This window comes from Bos taurus, chromosome 26 (genome assembly GCF_002263795.3).
Source record: "Bos taurus isolate L1 Dominette 01449 registration number 42190680 breed Hereford chromosome 26, ARS-UCD2.0, whole genome shotgun sequence".
In the NCBI taxonomy this organism is placed as follows: Eukaryota; Metazoa; Chordata; class Mammalia; order Artiodactyla; family Bovidae; genus Bos; species Bos taurus.
Genome location: NC_037353.1, coordinates 27553013 through 27570389, shown reverse-complemented (window position 1 = coordinate 27570389; position 17377 = coordinate 27553013). Strand labels below are relative to the sequence as shown.

Here is a 17377-nt window from a genome sequence, read left to right as displayed (position 1 = left end):
TTTTAAGCCAGCTTTTTCTCTCTTCTCTTTCACTTTCATCAAGAGGCTCTTTAGATCTTCTTCATTTTCTGCCATAAGGGTGGTGTCATCTACATGTATGAGGTTATTGATATTTCTCCTGCCAATCTGGATTCCAGCTTGTGCTTCATTCAGCCTGGCATTTTGCATGATGTACTCTGCATATAAGTTAAATAAGCAGGGTAACAAGATACAGCCTTTGACTAGGTGGATCACAACAAACTGGAAAATTCTTCAAGAGATGAGAATATCAGATCACCTTACCTGCCTCCTGAGAAATCTGTATGCATGTCAAGAAGCAACAGTTAGAACTGGACATAGAACAACAGACTGGTCCGAATCGGAAAAGGAGTACATCAAGGCTGTATAACCTGTAGAGAGAGGTTCAAAACTCTCATCTTCTTGGTTATCCTTTGGATTCAGTGTGTTGGTCTATGAACCGGTCTCCATGACATGTTATAATGTGTGTGTGTGTGTTAGCCACTCAGTCATGTCTGATTTTGTGATCACATGGAATATAGCTGTCCAGGCTCCTCTGTCCATGGAATTTTCCTGGCAAGAATACTAGAGTGGTTTGCCATTCCTTTCTCCAGGAGTCCTGTTTTAATACCTCTTACCCAATAATGGGGGAGCCTTGCCTTCATTTAAATAGTAAGCTTCCCAGGAAAACCCACCTCTGTGCTTTCCTTATGTCAGATATATTTTTTAAGACGTTTGATAGTTGTTGATATGTATGTTGTAGAAAATGGGTGAGTTGAAGGAAAATTGGAGCTCTATAAAGGAGAAGACCTAAAGACAATGGGAGAGGGACTGACAAGAGAGATGTTCCTGAAACATACAGAAGCAAATTTAACTTATTGGCCATTATTTCACCAGAATAGTAAAATAAGGAGCAAAGCAAGCTCTGTCTCCCTTCATGACAGAGCTCAGGGTCTCAAACCTTAGATCACACTACACTTACCTGATCAAACAAACCATACCTTCTTCACATCTTTTGTAACGTCTCCCTTGAGTTCTCTCTTATCCATGTTTTTACCCTGGCCTTCTTTTTATTGATTGATTGACTGACTGATTTTCTCCTGTATTTTAAGAGCTATGATGTGTGATGTAGGGATGGTTTAGGGAGAGTTTTTCCAACAAGACTCACAGGAAGTCTTGGGATCTGCTGCAGAATATTTGATGCCTGTAGGTAATTACAGCAGAACAAGCCTGGGCTGTTAACAAAATATCCCTAAAATACCAATAGTTTTCTCATTGCTTCTGGTAACTTGGGATTTACTCAAGGGCACACAGTTCATTTCCAGTTTATCATCTTACTTCTCCACATGACTCTGTACCTCACTATGCAATGATTCCTTTAAAACTATGGTTTTTCCAGAGATATGAAATAAACCAGTACTCTTGCTCAATGTACACTGGCTTGATCTGGGGCCCAAATACTAGTTGCATGAAGCTTTCCTAATTTTAAATCAAGAGGATGAAAAGCATTGCATGTGGAAGATTCAATAAAAATGAGCCTTCATGCTGAATAGGAGTTCAGTCAAAGCAGAGAAAATAAACCTGCCAGATTGAGGGGCTATGCCGAGCAGAAGCAGAACAAAGTTAGGTTTATGTGTAAAGTGATCCATAGTATGACATGTGTGTGGCATTTAGATACATACCCTCAAATATTCCTAACTGGATATTAACTGAAGATATAATTATGAGCAGAGGAAAGAGAGAGGGATACAATTCACGGGAATTAAATGTGTCATTATTTGACATGTCATTTATATTATACACTTTGTTCATCATCCATGCATAATGTGAGAAGACTCTCATCAACACATGTTTAGTTTACTGTCGCAAAGTATGATACACATGATAAAGGAAAGAAGGGGCAGATAAATGGATTTTCTAAGACCATAGGCCAACAGCCAATAATCCTTTCTCATTTTACAAAGTATTTACCCACTTTACAAGGATTTTTCAACTCTAGTAGCAAGAGATGGTCATTTATTTGATAGAGTTGGAAACCTAGAATCTCTTTTATAGTTGCCAAAGCAGATAACTGTCACGGTCATGTTGGTTTGGTGCTAGTGTTAGTCACTTAGTCATGTCTGACTCTTTGCGGCCCCCTGGACTGTAACCCACCTGGCTCCTCTGTCCATGGAATTTCCCAGGCAAGAATACTGGAGTGGGTTGCCATTCCCTTCTCCAGGGGATCTTTCTCCCAACCTTAGGATTGAACCCAGGTCTTCTGCATTGCAGGCATATTCTTTATGACACCAGAGAAGCAAGTGTCATAAAACAGACAAGAGGTGGTGCTGCTGGTTTAGTCACTAAGTCATGTCCAAGTCTTGTGACCCTGTGGACTGTAGCCTGCCCAGCTTCTCTGTCCGCAGGATTCTCCAGGCAAGAATACTGGAGTGGATTGCCATTTCCTTCTCCGAAACAGACAAGTAAAGAACCATAGTAGGAAGCTGGGACTAGGAGGTGGGCACTCAGGTGAAGAGGCCAGGACCAGACCTCGCTTTAAACTGTGAGCTTTAGTTTATCACCTTTTAGTAGATTGCCAGGTGAAGGGAATCTGCTGACAGGTAATAAACTAAAGTTTTAATTGCTGATACAAACCTCTCACGCTACACCGAAGTCTGTAACTTTGTTCCTGTGAGGATCCATGGTCATCAATTAATTCAGCAATTATATTTGGGAATGGGGGTGGGGACAGGGGGCAGGGGATGGGGAGAAAGCAGCTTAAAAAATGTATTGTTTCTCTTTTGGTAGAAGAGATGAGGGCAGTGAGACTAGAAGTTAATGCCTCAGCAAGCAAAGGGAAACACTACATTTTATTTGAGGACACAGAGCCTTCACTAGATGAATTCATATTAAATGGCAACCAACAGCACTTAGGGATTCCGTGCATTTCACAGGAGTTATTTATTGGATAAATAAACTAAACCTTGAGAGATGAGACTTCTGTACAGTGGGACTGGAAAAGCTGGTGCTAACTGATTCACTCAAAACATTTGGGATAAATAGCTGCCTGTTCTGTGGCTGGAAAATCTCCTTCTAGCTTAGGGTAGGCAATCCCTGCTATTAAACAGTTGTTCTTTTATTCGGCTGTGCGTCATAGTTTCGGAGGAAGCTTCATCAAAGTTGAGCTTCCTCAGGCCTCGCTGCACGTTCCTGGAATCAGAATCCCAGGGATCTTTGGGAATCTGCCTTTGTAACAGGTTCCCCAAGAGATGTTTATGCAGCCAGGCCTTTCACCAGTCTCAGCAGCTGCTCTTACAAGCATTCTGCAGACAGAAATCTATCTGCGTAACAAGGAAAGGTGCTCGTCTATCTCCAGCAATAAATCTGATTTACAACTCAAGGCATCCACTCAAAACAGAGGCATGCATTTAAAAAAAGGAAAAAAGGCCCTTGATATTAAGTGTAGGAAGAAATTAGTAATAAACATTAAAATCTAATTCCTTGATGTATTTGGAGCAAATTTAATTGGCCGAATGAGTAGACGACAGTGGGAGTAAGGGGAAAAAAATGAAACCTGCCTCTGAATGTGGGATAGACTCTATCCATAATCTAGATGGATGGCAAAGGCCAGCCAAGAGCTGTGGCTGTGAAGCAGTTGAAAAATGATTAAAGCGTGAACCAGAATGTTAGTGGCAGAACAGCCATGGGTTTTATGAAAGTTAAACAAGTGATATTATCTCGGTGTTGTTAATGTGCTAGTGTGAATAGAAAATGATATATCCACACCTCTCTGTATTTCTGCACATATTAGAGAATCAGCGTGCTCTTCCACTCTTAGCTTTGTGGTGGGGGTCACTGTTCTTCTGGGGTTTTGGATACTGATTGGTAAAAAAAAAAGGTAAAAGCTTAATATTTCTCAAAGCCTCAAATCTCAGGCTGAAATTTTTTAAAATGTAATACCACATAACTGCTCTCAACCCCTCCTATCTGTCTAGCAGTCGCCTTGTTTAAGCTATTATGTTTAGGAAGCCTGTCCTTTGTCAAGGGTATGTGTGGGTTTTTAATAAAACTGTTATCTTGTGTTATCTTAGCCTCCATGGTTGCTGCTGACTGGTTCAATTTCTTTTCAGGTGTAATAAAAAGATATTATCACTGAGATGTTAGAGAATTAATATTTCCCAGCTTCGCTTACTACCTCTGGATATGTTATGAGTCAATGTGGGAGGGGATAAGGTACTCAGAATTTCAGTCTAGGTCAAGATACATCATGAATTCTGCCTAACAGTTTACATTGAGGAAGACCCTTTCACTTGAAGGCAGAATCAGCATGAGTTCAGAAGCTTTAGAAAACACAGTATCACATAAGCCACATTGTTATACATGCAGATGCCCAATTGTGAAGTTGTGGAGCTCAGACCTGTAAAGTGAACTAGATGGTTACAATAACATTTTCCGTTTAGGGATGAAATTAGCACTAGTGGAATTCTTCCACAACCAGTAAATTTATCTGTCTCTTTAGTCTCTGGTTGCCTTATGGTCTACACGGTTATCATTTACGAGTCTTTGGTGAGTAAAGTCATGCTTGTAATACTTTTCCTTTCTTCTGTTTTTCCTCTCAAATATTTTTTTTTTCCTCTACACATAATTAGGTTGTTTCACAGACATGTGGACCCAGTGGTTTTTGACAGTTATTAAGCTGTTATGGTATTATGATAAGTAGGTGCTGAGATATTAAATATATCCCTTTCCCAAAGGTGACTAAATGACTGTGATACTTTCATAAATATGCCAGGGACCAGCAATGAAGCAGTTCATTAGCTTCGGAAGATTCATAAGCTTTTTTTTTTTCCCTAAGATTTCCTGGGTCTATAGAAAGGCATGAATGACTATAGGTTAACTGCCCTGAAGATGTACCCAGAATCTCCTGGGCAGAGAATGGTCAGATGAACAGTTCGGCAACAGTACAATCATATATCAGGTTGGAAATAAGCCACAGTTAGGATGCAGGAGATGCAGTTCCCTTCAGGGAATGCCTTCCAGAGAAAATGGCGCAACCAAGGAAGATAGGAGAACACATACACAATACAGAGAATATATACCAGAACCTAGGACGAGCTACCTTTTAGGCACTAAGTTTCTCATACCTACAGGGACCAAGGCTGTCAGGCCATATCTGTTGTGTCTATATAAGGTTTAGTAGCATTCCCTTTCATTCTCAAAGTGCCCTGGTTTAGAAAAGAACATTTATGGTCATCTTATTTATACCCAGGCACCCTGTCAGGAGGGACAAAAGTCCATACCAAGAATTGGATAATGTAGAGCCCAACAGTAAGAATTACTAATTGGATGTTCAACCCATTGAAATAAAAGGGTTTTGAAGAGAGAAGGAGTCAGTAAGCTATAGCTGTGTAACAAACCACCCCCAACTTCAGTGGCTTGACGTAGCATTTATGATTGCATATGAGCCTGTGTAGCAGCTTGGTGGCTCTTCTGATTTTGTCTGTACTCACTGTGTGTTATGCAGTTAGCTGAGCATTGTTGGGTAGAGAGCTCTGCTGATCTTGACTGGGCTGCCCCATGTTGGGGGTCAGCTGGCTGTAGGCTGGCCTGGAATAGCCTCAGTTGGGATAATTAAGCTCTGCTGCACGTGGTTTCTCATACCTCAGTGGGCTTCCTTGGGCTTGCTCTAACGTGGCAGTGACAGGATTCCAAGAGAGAAAGCAAAAGTGTGTGAGACCTTGAAACTCACACTGGTACACCATCACTTGTCTTGCATTCTATTGCCAAATCAAGTCCAATGCCAGCCCAGATTCAAGGGGGTGAGGAAAGGAATTTCTCCTTTTGGTAAGAGAAGCTTCAAATTCGAATAGCCTGCTGCTTGGGCACAGAAAGAAGTATAGAGTTGATGCAGTAGTGCAATCAATCTACATGAGGCTGAGCACTCTCCTCAGGGAGATCTGAAATGCTTTTAGGTAGTTTAACTAAAATTAATTTAAAATTCTCCTGGAGTCATAACAGGATAGAGCTACTATTATGATTAGGTTTGGATTTGTTGACTTTGGTGTTCAGGTCACTCAGTCATGTCCGACTCTTTGCAACCCCATGGACTGCAGCACGCCAGGCTTCCCTATCCTTCACTATCCTGGAATTTGTTCAAACTTAGGTCCATTGAGTCAGTGATGCCATCCAACTATCTCATTGTCCCCTTCTCCCGCCTTCAATCTTTTTCAGCCTCAGGGTCTTTTCAAATGAGTCAGGCCTTTGCATCAGGTGGCCAAAGTATTGGAGCTTCAGATTCAGCATCAGTTCTTCCAATGAATATTCAGGATTGATTTCTTTTAGGGTTGACTGGTTGGATCTCCTTGCTGTCCAAGGGACTCTGAAGAGTCTTCTCCAGCACCACAGTTCAAAAGCATCAATTCTTCAGTGCCCAGCCTTCTTTATGGTCCAACTCTCACATCCGTACATGACCACTGGAAAAACCATAGCTTTGACTAGATGGATCTTTGTTAGCAAAGTAATGTCTTTGCTTTTTAATACTGTATCTAGGTTTGTCATAGCTTTTCTTCCAAGGAGTAAGAGTCTTTTAATTTCATGGCTGAAGTCACCATCTGCAGTGATTTTGGAGCCCAAGAAAATAAAGTCTGTCACTGTTTCCATTGTTTCCCCATCTATTTGTCATGAAGTGATGGGACTGGATGCCATGATCTTAGTTTTTTGAATGTTGAGTTTAAAGTTAGCATTTTCATTCTCCTCTTTTACCTTCATCAAGAGGCTCTTTAATTCCTCTTCACTTTCTGCCATTAGGGTGATGTCCTTTGCATATATGAAGTTATTGATATTTCCCCTGTCAATGTCAATTCCAGCTTGTATTTCATCCTGCCCGGCATTTCTCATGATGTACTCTGCAAAGAAGTTAAATATCCAGGGTGACAATATACAGCCTTGACATATTCCTTTCCCGATTTCCAACCAGTCCATTGTTCCATATCTGGCCCTAACTACTGCTTCTTGACCTGCATAGAGGTTTCTCAGGAGGCAGGTAAGATGGTCTGGTATCCCCATCTCTTGAAGAATTTTCCACAGTTTGTTGTGATCCACACAGTCAAAGGCTTTAGTGTAATCAATGAAGCAGAAATAGATGTTTTTCTGGAATTCTCTGGCTTTTTCTGTGATCCAGTAGATCTTGGTAATTTGATCTCTGGATTTTTCTAAATCCACCTTGTACATCTGAAAGTTCTTGGTTTAAACTACCGCTCAATTGCACTCAGTTCACATGCTAGCAAGGTAATACTCAAAATCCTCCAAGCTAGACTTCAACTGTATGTGACCTGAGAACTTCCAGGTTTGGATTTGAACTGGAAGGAAGGGCTGTTGGACAAATGAGGGTGCTCTGTCGTAAGGTTCCGTAAACCCTTCCTGTGATCTAGATAAACTTTCTCTGTTCCAGTCCCATACAAGTTTAATTTCTGAAAAAGAGATTTCAGACCACATGTATTTTGTGATATTCAAGGCATGTAAGTAAAGGCTGGCTTAGGTCTGCTTTAGAGGCGAGAGAGGAAAAATCAGTCAAAGTTTGGCGAACTTGAACTTGCTTTTGTAACTTCTTGACAGCACTAACTTCTGGATCAGAAATGCAATATGAGTTCAAAGTTCCAGGATCATAGAGCAGGTAGATTTCCCAGAAAGTCCCTTTGGTAGAATGAGTATCAGTACAGACCACAGTAAGGATATTTGCGGAGCTTCTCCAGGGTGATGCTGCCATGTTGTTGACTTTCAAACTGGAAAATAACCTAAAGGGGCAAGGCTGCAGCCAAGGGGATTAGTGATGCTCCGGATGAAGCATTCCCTGAAGCGTGTTCTGTGGACCCAGGTCGGCAAAGGGCATGTGCCCCAACGACTTTATGAACCCCTGTGATGAAGTCATGTGAGTTTCCTTCCTGTAGGACTGCTGCGAGCTTTCATATACTGAATCTCCAAGATGGGGAATGTCATATATACAGTTTCCCTAAATTATCTGGCCATGAACTCTAGTTATCTTTCAGGGCTTGTCCTCTATAGAGTACACTTTTAAGAAATAGAATAGCAATGATATAATGGTTTTAAAGTCATTGGGCATGTACCATCTGCCAGACACCATGTTAGCACTTTATAAATTCCATCTTATTTTATTCTCACAGCTTTCTAAAATAGGCACTAGTTTTATCTCCATTTTGCAGATGAGGAAACCGAGGTTAAGTTTAAGTCATTTAGTGTGTCGGCAAGTGGCCAAGTAAGAATCTGATTTCAAACAGGGACCGTATCAGTTATTTCACCCTAAACTTAAGTTTCTGAGTTCACTCTCCTCTCATATACTCAAGCCTCAAGCTGTGACCTTACTTACCACTCACTGTGTATGGATCACTTTTCACAAGAATTCTTGTTATTCCTGTAAGCATCACTATTATCATAATCAGTCCGGGTCCTCATGAATAGAATGTAATAATTCAGTGCATTTCTGCAGGATTGTAGAAACGACATGTACCAGCATCAGCCTTAGAACTGTCAAGTCACATGCTGTATTGCTATGTCCATGCTTTATGGTGTGTGTCAACTGTGGCAAATAAACCACTCAGCATTTGCCCCTTCTACCTTGCTTAGGCTGTAATTGGAGAGGGATTAATTTATGCTTATTGCAGACAGTAAGCTAAAGCTCATTTATCATGAGTGTTCATTCCTCAGGCAAAACACATACAAACCCACCTAGTAATGTTGGGCAAACTGTGACACGCATCTGAGGTTGTGTGGAGTAGCAATAGTCCTGTTTACCTTCAGACACAGATCGGCAAGCAGGAGTCGCCACGAAACACAGAGGGCAGCAGTACTCAACCTCTCACTGCTGCTGCCTGCTTCCTGCCGCTGAGCAGTGACTCGCGATGCAAAGATGGCCGGGGGAGTGCATACATTTTAGACCTCGGGATACAGAAGCTCATTTTCCCAAAATAATGTGCGAATTTCTTAACATTGTTAATGCCGCCTACTTGTAAATGATGATTTGAGTGGGAATCATTTAGATTTGAAAGATTTCAGCTTGTGATGGGGAGATAGAGGAGGAGGAAGGGGAGAGAAGGGACACAGAGTCCATTTGTGTGTTTGCTTTCTGTGTCAGTGAGAACCTGGCTGCAGCAATTTCTTCACTTTAGTTTTACATTTATTTCAAATGCCAACCCTTTCAAGCAGCCTTAGTATTCTTCCTGGTTTCTCCATAACACTGATGTTCTGCTTGTTCTGAAAGGGCATTCAGCTGGGAATCAGAGGTTCAGCTAATACAGCTACTTGCCTTTACTCATCCTTATATTCCACAGCTTCTCCCTGGGCCTCCCTTAATTCCCTGTCAAATGTGGGGTTTGCATTAGAAGATTGCCTTTAATTGCTTTCCAGTATTATTTCCAAAAGTGTTAGGATGGTATTGTGATAATGTCCAGAGAGAAATAGAGTGAAACTTTTATCTTTTAGAGTTACAGATGAAATTATATAATAGCTGAGATTTGCTTCAACATAACCCAGTGTTGGGGTTGTGGGCACTGGACAGGGTAGAAATAAAATAACATTGTCTTTGGGTTGATGGTTATTGAAGAGTGATGGATGCATGAGGGTTCATTCTCTATGTACAGTTATCACTGATAAATTGTTGTTTAGTTGCTAGGGTATATCTGACTCTTTTACAACCCTGCCGGGCTCTCTGTCTGTGCAGTTTCCCAGGCAAGAATGCTGGAGTGGGTTGCCATTTCCTTTTCCAGGGTATCTTCCTGACCCAGGGACTGAACCCATGTCTCCTGCACTGGCAGGCAGATTCTTTAACACTGAGCCACGAGGGAAGCCCACCACCCATAAATACACACATGCCTATGTATGTGCATATACATGTTATCAGAGTTTAAGAGTGTATGACCTAGGATTCTAATTGGTCCTTTGAAAACATAAGAATACTTTGACCTTGTCACTTGTTAATTTGCTTCATGTGCTTTACTTTTAGCCTTTAGCCCCATTCTCAGAAATATCTTTTAAAATTCCAGATATCTCCTGCTGAAATTAGCCCAGGGTTGAAGTATATAGAAAAGTGTGCATGTGTGTGTTTGTGAGAGACAGAGAGAAGAGGGACTTTAAGTCTTGGTTCTTCCATTTACTCATCCTGAGTCCTTTGGAGCGACACTAACCAGGGAGGCCCGTCACGGTTCCTGTCTGTTCAGTGGAGATCACTACCCTTCCCTCCACAGTGAAAGTCAGTTGAGATAATGTCTATGACAGATGGAAGGTGTTCTTTACCCACTGACCTTCTACCCATCGTGATGTGAGTGCTCAAGTATTCCCGGACCCCTTTGCACTGCGTTTGCCTAAGTAAATGGAAGAGACCTTTATTTTTCAGTTTCGAGCCCAAAGCGCATTTGCCTTGGGTGTTCTGTTCAGTGAACACATCCTGTCTCCTCACACACACACTTCACAGCTTAAATGCTGCTTGACTTAGGGAGGAGAATCGGAGATGTAGCTTCATTTTAGCCCTTCCTAAAAGCTAATTCTATTAAAACAATAAACCTGTTTTCTGAGAAAGAGGGCTTGGTTTGTATTTTTCGCCAAAACTGGTATATGGAATTTCCAGTCATAGTTACTGCACGCCTGGGATGTAATCGTTGAATCACCAGACGGAGCAGAAGCAGCCTTGGGTCTTGTTTGAAACCATCAGCATTGCAGACACCTATCCTGAAGTTTTGTATCTGGGTGACCATAACACTGTGCTCTTGGCTCTCAACAGAAAAGAGCCACAGAAAACGGTGCTTAAAGGTCACCTGCATTCCTGGATATTGGGCTTTGCTTAAACTGACGGAAGGTAAAGGTCAGTGTCCAGGCTTCTAAGGGGTGTGCGTGGTTTGCCTTTTATGCTGGAGCTATGCTATGTTTGCAGAATGTCAGTGTTCGAGAGGGTGAAAATTAATTGCTAAGTCATTAAAGTAGAGCAGGCTGACCCTGCGCTAGAGGAGGGGAGTTTGCAGGTGGAGAGAGATGCTCCCCAGAGCCGCACTCTAGGAGTGAGGTCAGGAGGGAGAATCTTTCATGGATGCCAAGGCATCTGTTTAGTCCAAGAGGAGGACTCACTGTCTCTGAGAGACTGGCGCCTCCTGGCACGAGCTGTCTGGACTTTGGCAAGTTGCAGAGACGATGCCGGATTTCACATCTTTCCTCCCGCATCAGAGCAGCTGCCCTCGTAAAATATTCACTTAGCCATCAGTTTCCTATGTGTAAAAAATATAAGCAACCAGTTCTCTCACATGACAACTGCTGGGATAGGAGTGAGAGGGGTTGGATAATTCATGAATGTATTCCTGCTGGTAGTGTTTCTGGTTTTCTGCATTACTTGGGGGGGAAGCTTGCATTCAGAATATAGACAAATTTAATAGTCATATTATAAATATTGATTCAAAGCAATAATAGCAGTAGCAATAAAAGCTAAGACTCATAAAGGGCTTACTATGTGCCTAGCAATGTTATCCATGCTTTATGTACATCGATTGATTTAATTCTCACAAAAACCCAATGAGACATGTACTTTTATTTTCAGCTCCCCCGATCAGGCATGGGAAGGTGAAGTAACTTGCCTAGCAACTAACAACCAGCCTGTAGTAGGGCAGGCCTTGGACCTAAGCAGGCTGGCTCCACAGTCTGTGCTTAAAATCGTTCCGCTGTACTTCTTGAACAGGCCAGTTGGAGCGTTCTGGGGCCTGGGACAGGCTCAGATGCACCCACGTGTCCGGCCATGTGAGGTACATCGTGTGTGCACGTCCCACGCGGCACTGCGGGATGCACCATGCCTCCGTGTGAACACCCCAAGCCTGTCACAGAGTCACGCCCACCCCCCTGCCCGCCGGTGACCGTGCCTTGCTTTTCTCCCCAGCTCCGCTGGTGGATCTCACTCCAACCCACAGTGGCTCTGCCATGCTGATGCTGCTGTCCGTGGTGTTTGTGGGGCTGGCGGTGTTCGTCATCTACAAGTTTAAAAGGTGGGTGTCCCCCTCCACAATCTCCCTCCTTCCCTCCTCCTTCTCCCCGACAGGTTCAGAAGCCTTTGTGGCCGTGATGTACACGTCCCGTGCACAGCAGTGATGGTTTCTGTTAATGTTTTAGGAAGATCCCGGGGATTAATGTTTATGCCCAGATGCAGAATGAAAAAGAACAAGAGATGGTCAGTCGAGTCAGTCACCCTGAAAGCAGGCCCTATGTCCCTCAGACTGAACTCAGGCGGCCTGGCCAGCTGATAGATGAGAAGGTGGAGTCCCAGCTCATAGGTAAATGATTCCTGGTAGCCCTCAGCTCTTCAGCCTGAGTAGTCAATGGCTGGCTCTCTCTCTAACCCTTCTCTGGCTTGACGTAACCACTTTCTATGCTCTAACATCCCTGAGAGAAACAGCTAAGATGCCTCTTTCCCCGCTTCCTTCCTTTATAAAAGAGAGAGAGAGAGAAAAAAAAAAAGTTTTCTCGCTCTTATCTAGTTTTTTCTCTTCTGAGTTTATTCCTTTTTTGCAAAAACGCTTGCTGAAACACTGGGCTTCAAGTGTTCATGGGCAAAGAGCAGAGTATGTGCTCTAACAGTATATGAGAAGGACAGAGCTCAGAGGCTAGAGCTGCTGATCCTAGAGGGCTGGGAAGGTTTTGGGAGCCAGGGTTTATAATGACCAGAGTAAGCCACGGCACCCCCACCTGGAGACAGTTCCAAGGATGGCAGACTGCTCCAGAACACAAGTAGAAGAAAGACTGATCACCCTGTTTTTTTTTTTTTTTTTTAATCTAGCTTTAATCTAAAATTGTCCCCCAGGAAACATGGAACCTAAGAATTCTGAGGACAAGAGCCATCAAGTTGGCAGGACATGTCAGGAGTGAAGTTTCCTGGAGAGAGCACTGGAGGGTTAGATTGTCCTAGAGCAGCTGGCAGATTTCTTCCTCCTTTTCACCTGTGCCCTACCAGAAGTCTTAAAGTGGATTTCAACATAATTCAGTAGGGCTCATGCTGCCTGGAAAGAAACCATGGGAATCCAACAGCTAGGTGTAGAAAGTCTCAGGGTAATTGCTATATTCTACTATTTATTGTAGAGGAAATTTCCCAGGAAATTAGGTAAATCCGTGAAGCCACCATTGTGATCCATTTCTCTCCTAGTCTCCTCCTGTGTGGTGGCCATAGAGTTGAAGCTGTAAATGTTCCCATTTAGACCCTGCATTGCTGACTCTGATGGATACATTGTTATATAAGCCTTCATGCTTTACTCCAATGTGATAATGCCAAACCACCTAGAAGGTCCTTAGCTAGGACTGTTAATCTGAAACCTGGAAAAGAAAGAGAAAAAAGTGCTTAGAGGGAAACAGCATCCTCTCTTTAAACTAGTCTGGAAAAGTTCTGTGCCTATATTAAGGGGAAATTTAAATGTGCTGCCTGGCTTGTATGGGAGGTAATGATAAAACAGCCCCCACATCTGGTGTCCAGTTTTCACAGCATGCTTCCTTTTATTTGAGGAGACAAGGTGATAAATGAGTAATTGCTTTGGGTTAAAAAGAAAAAGGTTTTTTGGTCTTCAAGTCCAGAGAAGTTCACCCTATTTATTTCTAAAGCTTCTAAGTGCATTTTTGTGGGTCGTTTGGTTTTCAATCCCATTTCCACCGGGTGTGAAGCATAGGCAGTGTTTGCTTTATTAAAGTAGCAGCCCCTCCTTCACCAGGAACAGCTCCCAGCGCGTTGCAACGTGTCTGACACCTTTCCATTTCCAGTGTCATTAAATGAGTAAGTGTTACACGTTTTCTCTTAGGAGAGTAGCTTTACCCTCCCCTCCCTCCCCTTCTACTCAACCTGGTGACTCATCTCTCCGATTGCAAAGAGCAAGACACGCCACTCCACCTTCAACGCCAAAGCGGGGATCGGCTGGGGCTCAATTTGCCATTTAAGGAAAACCCCCAAAGGCTACAGGCGACCTGCTGATCAGGAAAGAATTTCGCTCTTGTCAAGTGCATCCTTCTCCATGACCACTAACTTTGTGTTTTGTTTTGTTTTTTTCCCTTTGTTGTTCTGTTTCCTATCTTGCCAGGAAGTATTTCCATAGTTGCTGAGAATCAAAGCACAAAAGAAATCCCTACCTATGTAAATGTTTGACTGGAGGACGCCAGTAAAAACAAAAACAGACAAATAAAATAAAAACAGTCAAAATCCAAACAGACAAACAAACACTCACTGCATCGGGACTTTTTAATTCTTCAGACACAACAAGGGTTTTTAGCTTTAAGCCTGTGCATGTGGACAGTACCTTGAGAACATGCTTGGAGGGGCAGTGTACAGGTGCTCTATTTTAATGGAAAAAACACTCCCCTCCCCCTTTCTTCTTCTCTCTCTTTTTTCTGATCGGTCGTGTTTGTAGAAAATTCCTAACATATATAGGCCAAGGAGATCTGCATGTATTTTTGGAAATATTCTTGGCTCTAGATTTAACAGCTCTTTTAGCACTATAGGCTGATGGGTGGATTAGCCACCCCGGCTCTTTTCACAAGACACAAAGACATGCACAGGAGTTCAAAACCCTGAGCTGTTTCTCTGTTCCACTTTCCTTGTTGCTATTTTCCCCTTCTAAGTTATCTTGGGGAGCTCTGTTGGCTGACAGCGGTCACAAGGTGGCCTTCTCCATTCTGAGTGGCCATAGGGACAAAGAAGCAACTTCAGGCTCCATGGATGCAGGCAGAATAGGGAAGGAAGGAAGGAAGGAAGGAAGGCAGGGGGCAAGTGTGTCAAAAGTGGACCTGGGTTTCCCGTTTCCCCTTCCAGTCATGACGACCTCTCCTCTAGCTTTCCCTACTCCTGCCCTGTGTAGGAAACAGAATCCCAGTTTACCCACATTCTGACCTTCCCGTTTGTCTGCTCTCCACGTGTGGTCACAGTCTGTCAATGCCCTTGTATCTCTTCCTTCCCGTCCCCAACTTACCCTACAACAGCTCCTGCCTTTTCTTCCCAAACACGTTGCTAGATTCTGGACTTTCATCCTGATGTTCCTTAAAAACTGACCTCGCCTCTGCCAACCCTGCCTCCACCACCCAAAGTTTCTGATGTCTGTGTCAGCTTTGCACACGTCCACGCATGCAGCCTCCATATACATCCTGCCCTGCAGGGTCAGCTTCATGGTTGGTTTGTTTGTTTTTTTTTGTCTCCTCCTGTAGAACCTGCCTTTTCTAAGTATCCTTGTCTTTCCCCACCTGGAAACACATAATGTGTGTGAAAGAGTTGAGAGATGCAAAGCAAGTCAAACCTGGCCCATGTATCTTAGAAAAGAAAGTGTTCGAATGAATGGTGGTTTTTCCTCACAGCTTAACAAATATCTCCTGCAGTCAGATTCCGGAAGATTCTTGTGAGAAATGTTCTGCATGTGTTACTGTGTGGCAGGGCAATTTCCTCCTGTGATGGTTGCTATTACCCAGTATTTCTTCTTTTACAGTAGAGTGAAATTATTTGTAAAATAAAACCGATGTTAAACAGAAGAAGAACCTAGTTAATGGATTTAATGTTTAAGAGTGTCAAAAAGTCTAAGAATATATGGAGGTCTTGCCATATTGGGATGGGATTGTGATTATGTCGGATGACCCTAGACTTCTACATGTGTGCTCTTTGCTCTGTGAGTCTCATAGTATCAGCAAAGGACAATTTAATAAGTGTAAAGGGGTGGAGTCAGCAGACTCAGCCAGATTGGCTCAACGCAGGAAGAAATCCCCGTTCTCCCAGGGCCAGCAGCCTTTGGAGTATTATGGATTGGATAAAGCCCACTCTAAAATATAAGAGAAAGGACAATCGCAGTGTCCTAGAGATCCTGATGACCCCTGCCTTTGTGTAGCTCAAGTAGGGAAGAGTAGCAAATCTTCATTCAGAAGTTAATCAAGCAGAAGTGTTGATTGTTGAAGATGCTTGGTATGAGTCTGGGAAACAGATTGTGCCTGAGGCCGCCATCTATTTGTAGAACTCAATTGATCCCCAACCTGCCAGGCTTCCTATCCCATAGGAAACATTTTCGCTGATCCTCTTCGATTGGAGCCTCCCAAATTTAATCTGGAAGACAGTGTTTGGAAACCAAAAGAGGCTCATTCACAACAGAACAGGGAGTCATCAGAGTTGCAGTTCAATTAATTTTAATTGGAAAACTGAAAAAGGGAATAATACTCAATCTAGCACAGTGCCTTGCTTAGAATAGGTATTAAGAAAATTAATGTTGGAAGAATTAGTGTTGGAAGAATAAATGAATACACGAGAAGACATAGAGAAGAATGGGATTGTAAGTCCTCATCTAAAACAGAGGTGGAGATGAGATGACTGGCATTTTGGGAAGTGATCACAGATGGCCAGTTCTAGATTCAGCATCTCCAAGGTCCTCATGTTCCTCTCCTTAGAGCTCCCTCCCACCTAGAGGAGACTGGTGAGGCAAAGTATTTTGCTCAGAGGGGATCTTATTGTTCATGTGATCTAGCTCCATGGTTCTCAAAGTGTGGTACCCAGAGACCAGCAGTATCAGCATCACCTCAGACTTGTTAGAAATCCAGATTTTATGTCCCCTTAACATCAGACCTACTGAATTAGAAACTGCAGAGTTGGGGCCCAGAAGACTGTTTTTACAAGCTCTTCAAGTGGTTCTGAAATACTCTAAAATTTGAGAACTATCATGGGAGGCCACACCAGCTCAATCCCAAAGAGAAGGTAGTGATGAGAGCCCGCCAATGGGAGGGACCCAAGTGCCTACCTACTCACTAACAGCAGGTACAAACACACTGAGGAGTTTGGTGGGCTCAAGGCCAGAGGAATGGGTGGGGAGGGATGGATGGGAAAGGCAAGATTCAGGGCAAACTGCGAATCTGATGTTGAAACATTTTCCAAAATCCCGGAGGGCAAACTGTGCATGCTCCACTCTGAACTGCCCAACCCAGGTTTCCTCCTTTGCCTTATTTTTAATTGGATTCACTCTCCAAAATGCAGAGTTTGCTTTGCTTTTTTTCAGAAGTTCCAAACAGCAACTTTGAGAGCAATGGGGTGCTTGGCAGCTGTTCTGTGTTTTCCAGGATTCCAACTGAGCATTGAAATTCCCTCATTTGCCAACTTATTTTTATAGGAAGCCAATTAAAAAAAAAAAAAAAAGAAAGAAAGTTTTCTTATAGTATTGGAACTACTTCTAATTTTAAAATGACTTTTTTGATGTATTTTTTGTTAAATACTATGTAGTGTAATGTATAATTGCTCTTGTTTATTGCTTTTACAATCATATTTATTAAACGGATAATGTCTCTAAAATCTATGCCTCAAGGTATTTCTTTTATTCCAAACCTCGGTGTTCAGTCCAGATATAGAAGCGCTAAATCTATA

The 17377-nt window shown here is 42.7% G+C and overlaps 1 protein-coding gene across 5 annotated transcripts in view; it reads left to right on the top strand.

Moving 5' to 3' along the window:
- The window catches only part of SORCS1 (sortilin related VPS10 domain containing receptor 1), a 576630-nt gene extending 559455 nt beyond the window's left edge, over window positions 1-17175 (top strand). Inside the window, exons 25-27 of one of the 5 annotated variants that reach the window (XM_059881921.1) lie at window positions 11903-12008; window positions 12133-12293; window positions 17016-17175. In XM_059881921.1, coding sequence (XP_059737904.1) covers window positions 11903-12008; window positions 12133-12293; window positions 17016-17095 — 347 coding nt within the window. In that variant the 3' untranslated portion in view covers window positions 17096-17175. 5 annotated transcript variants of the gene reach the window in all.
- Window positions 17176-17377: the final 202 nt, after the last annotated feature.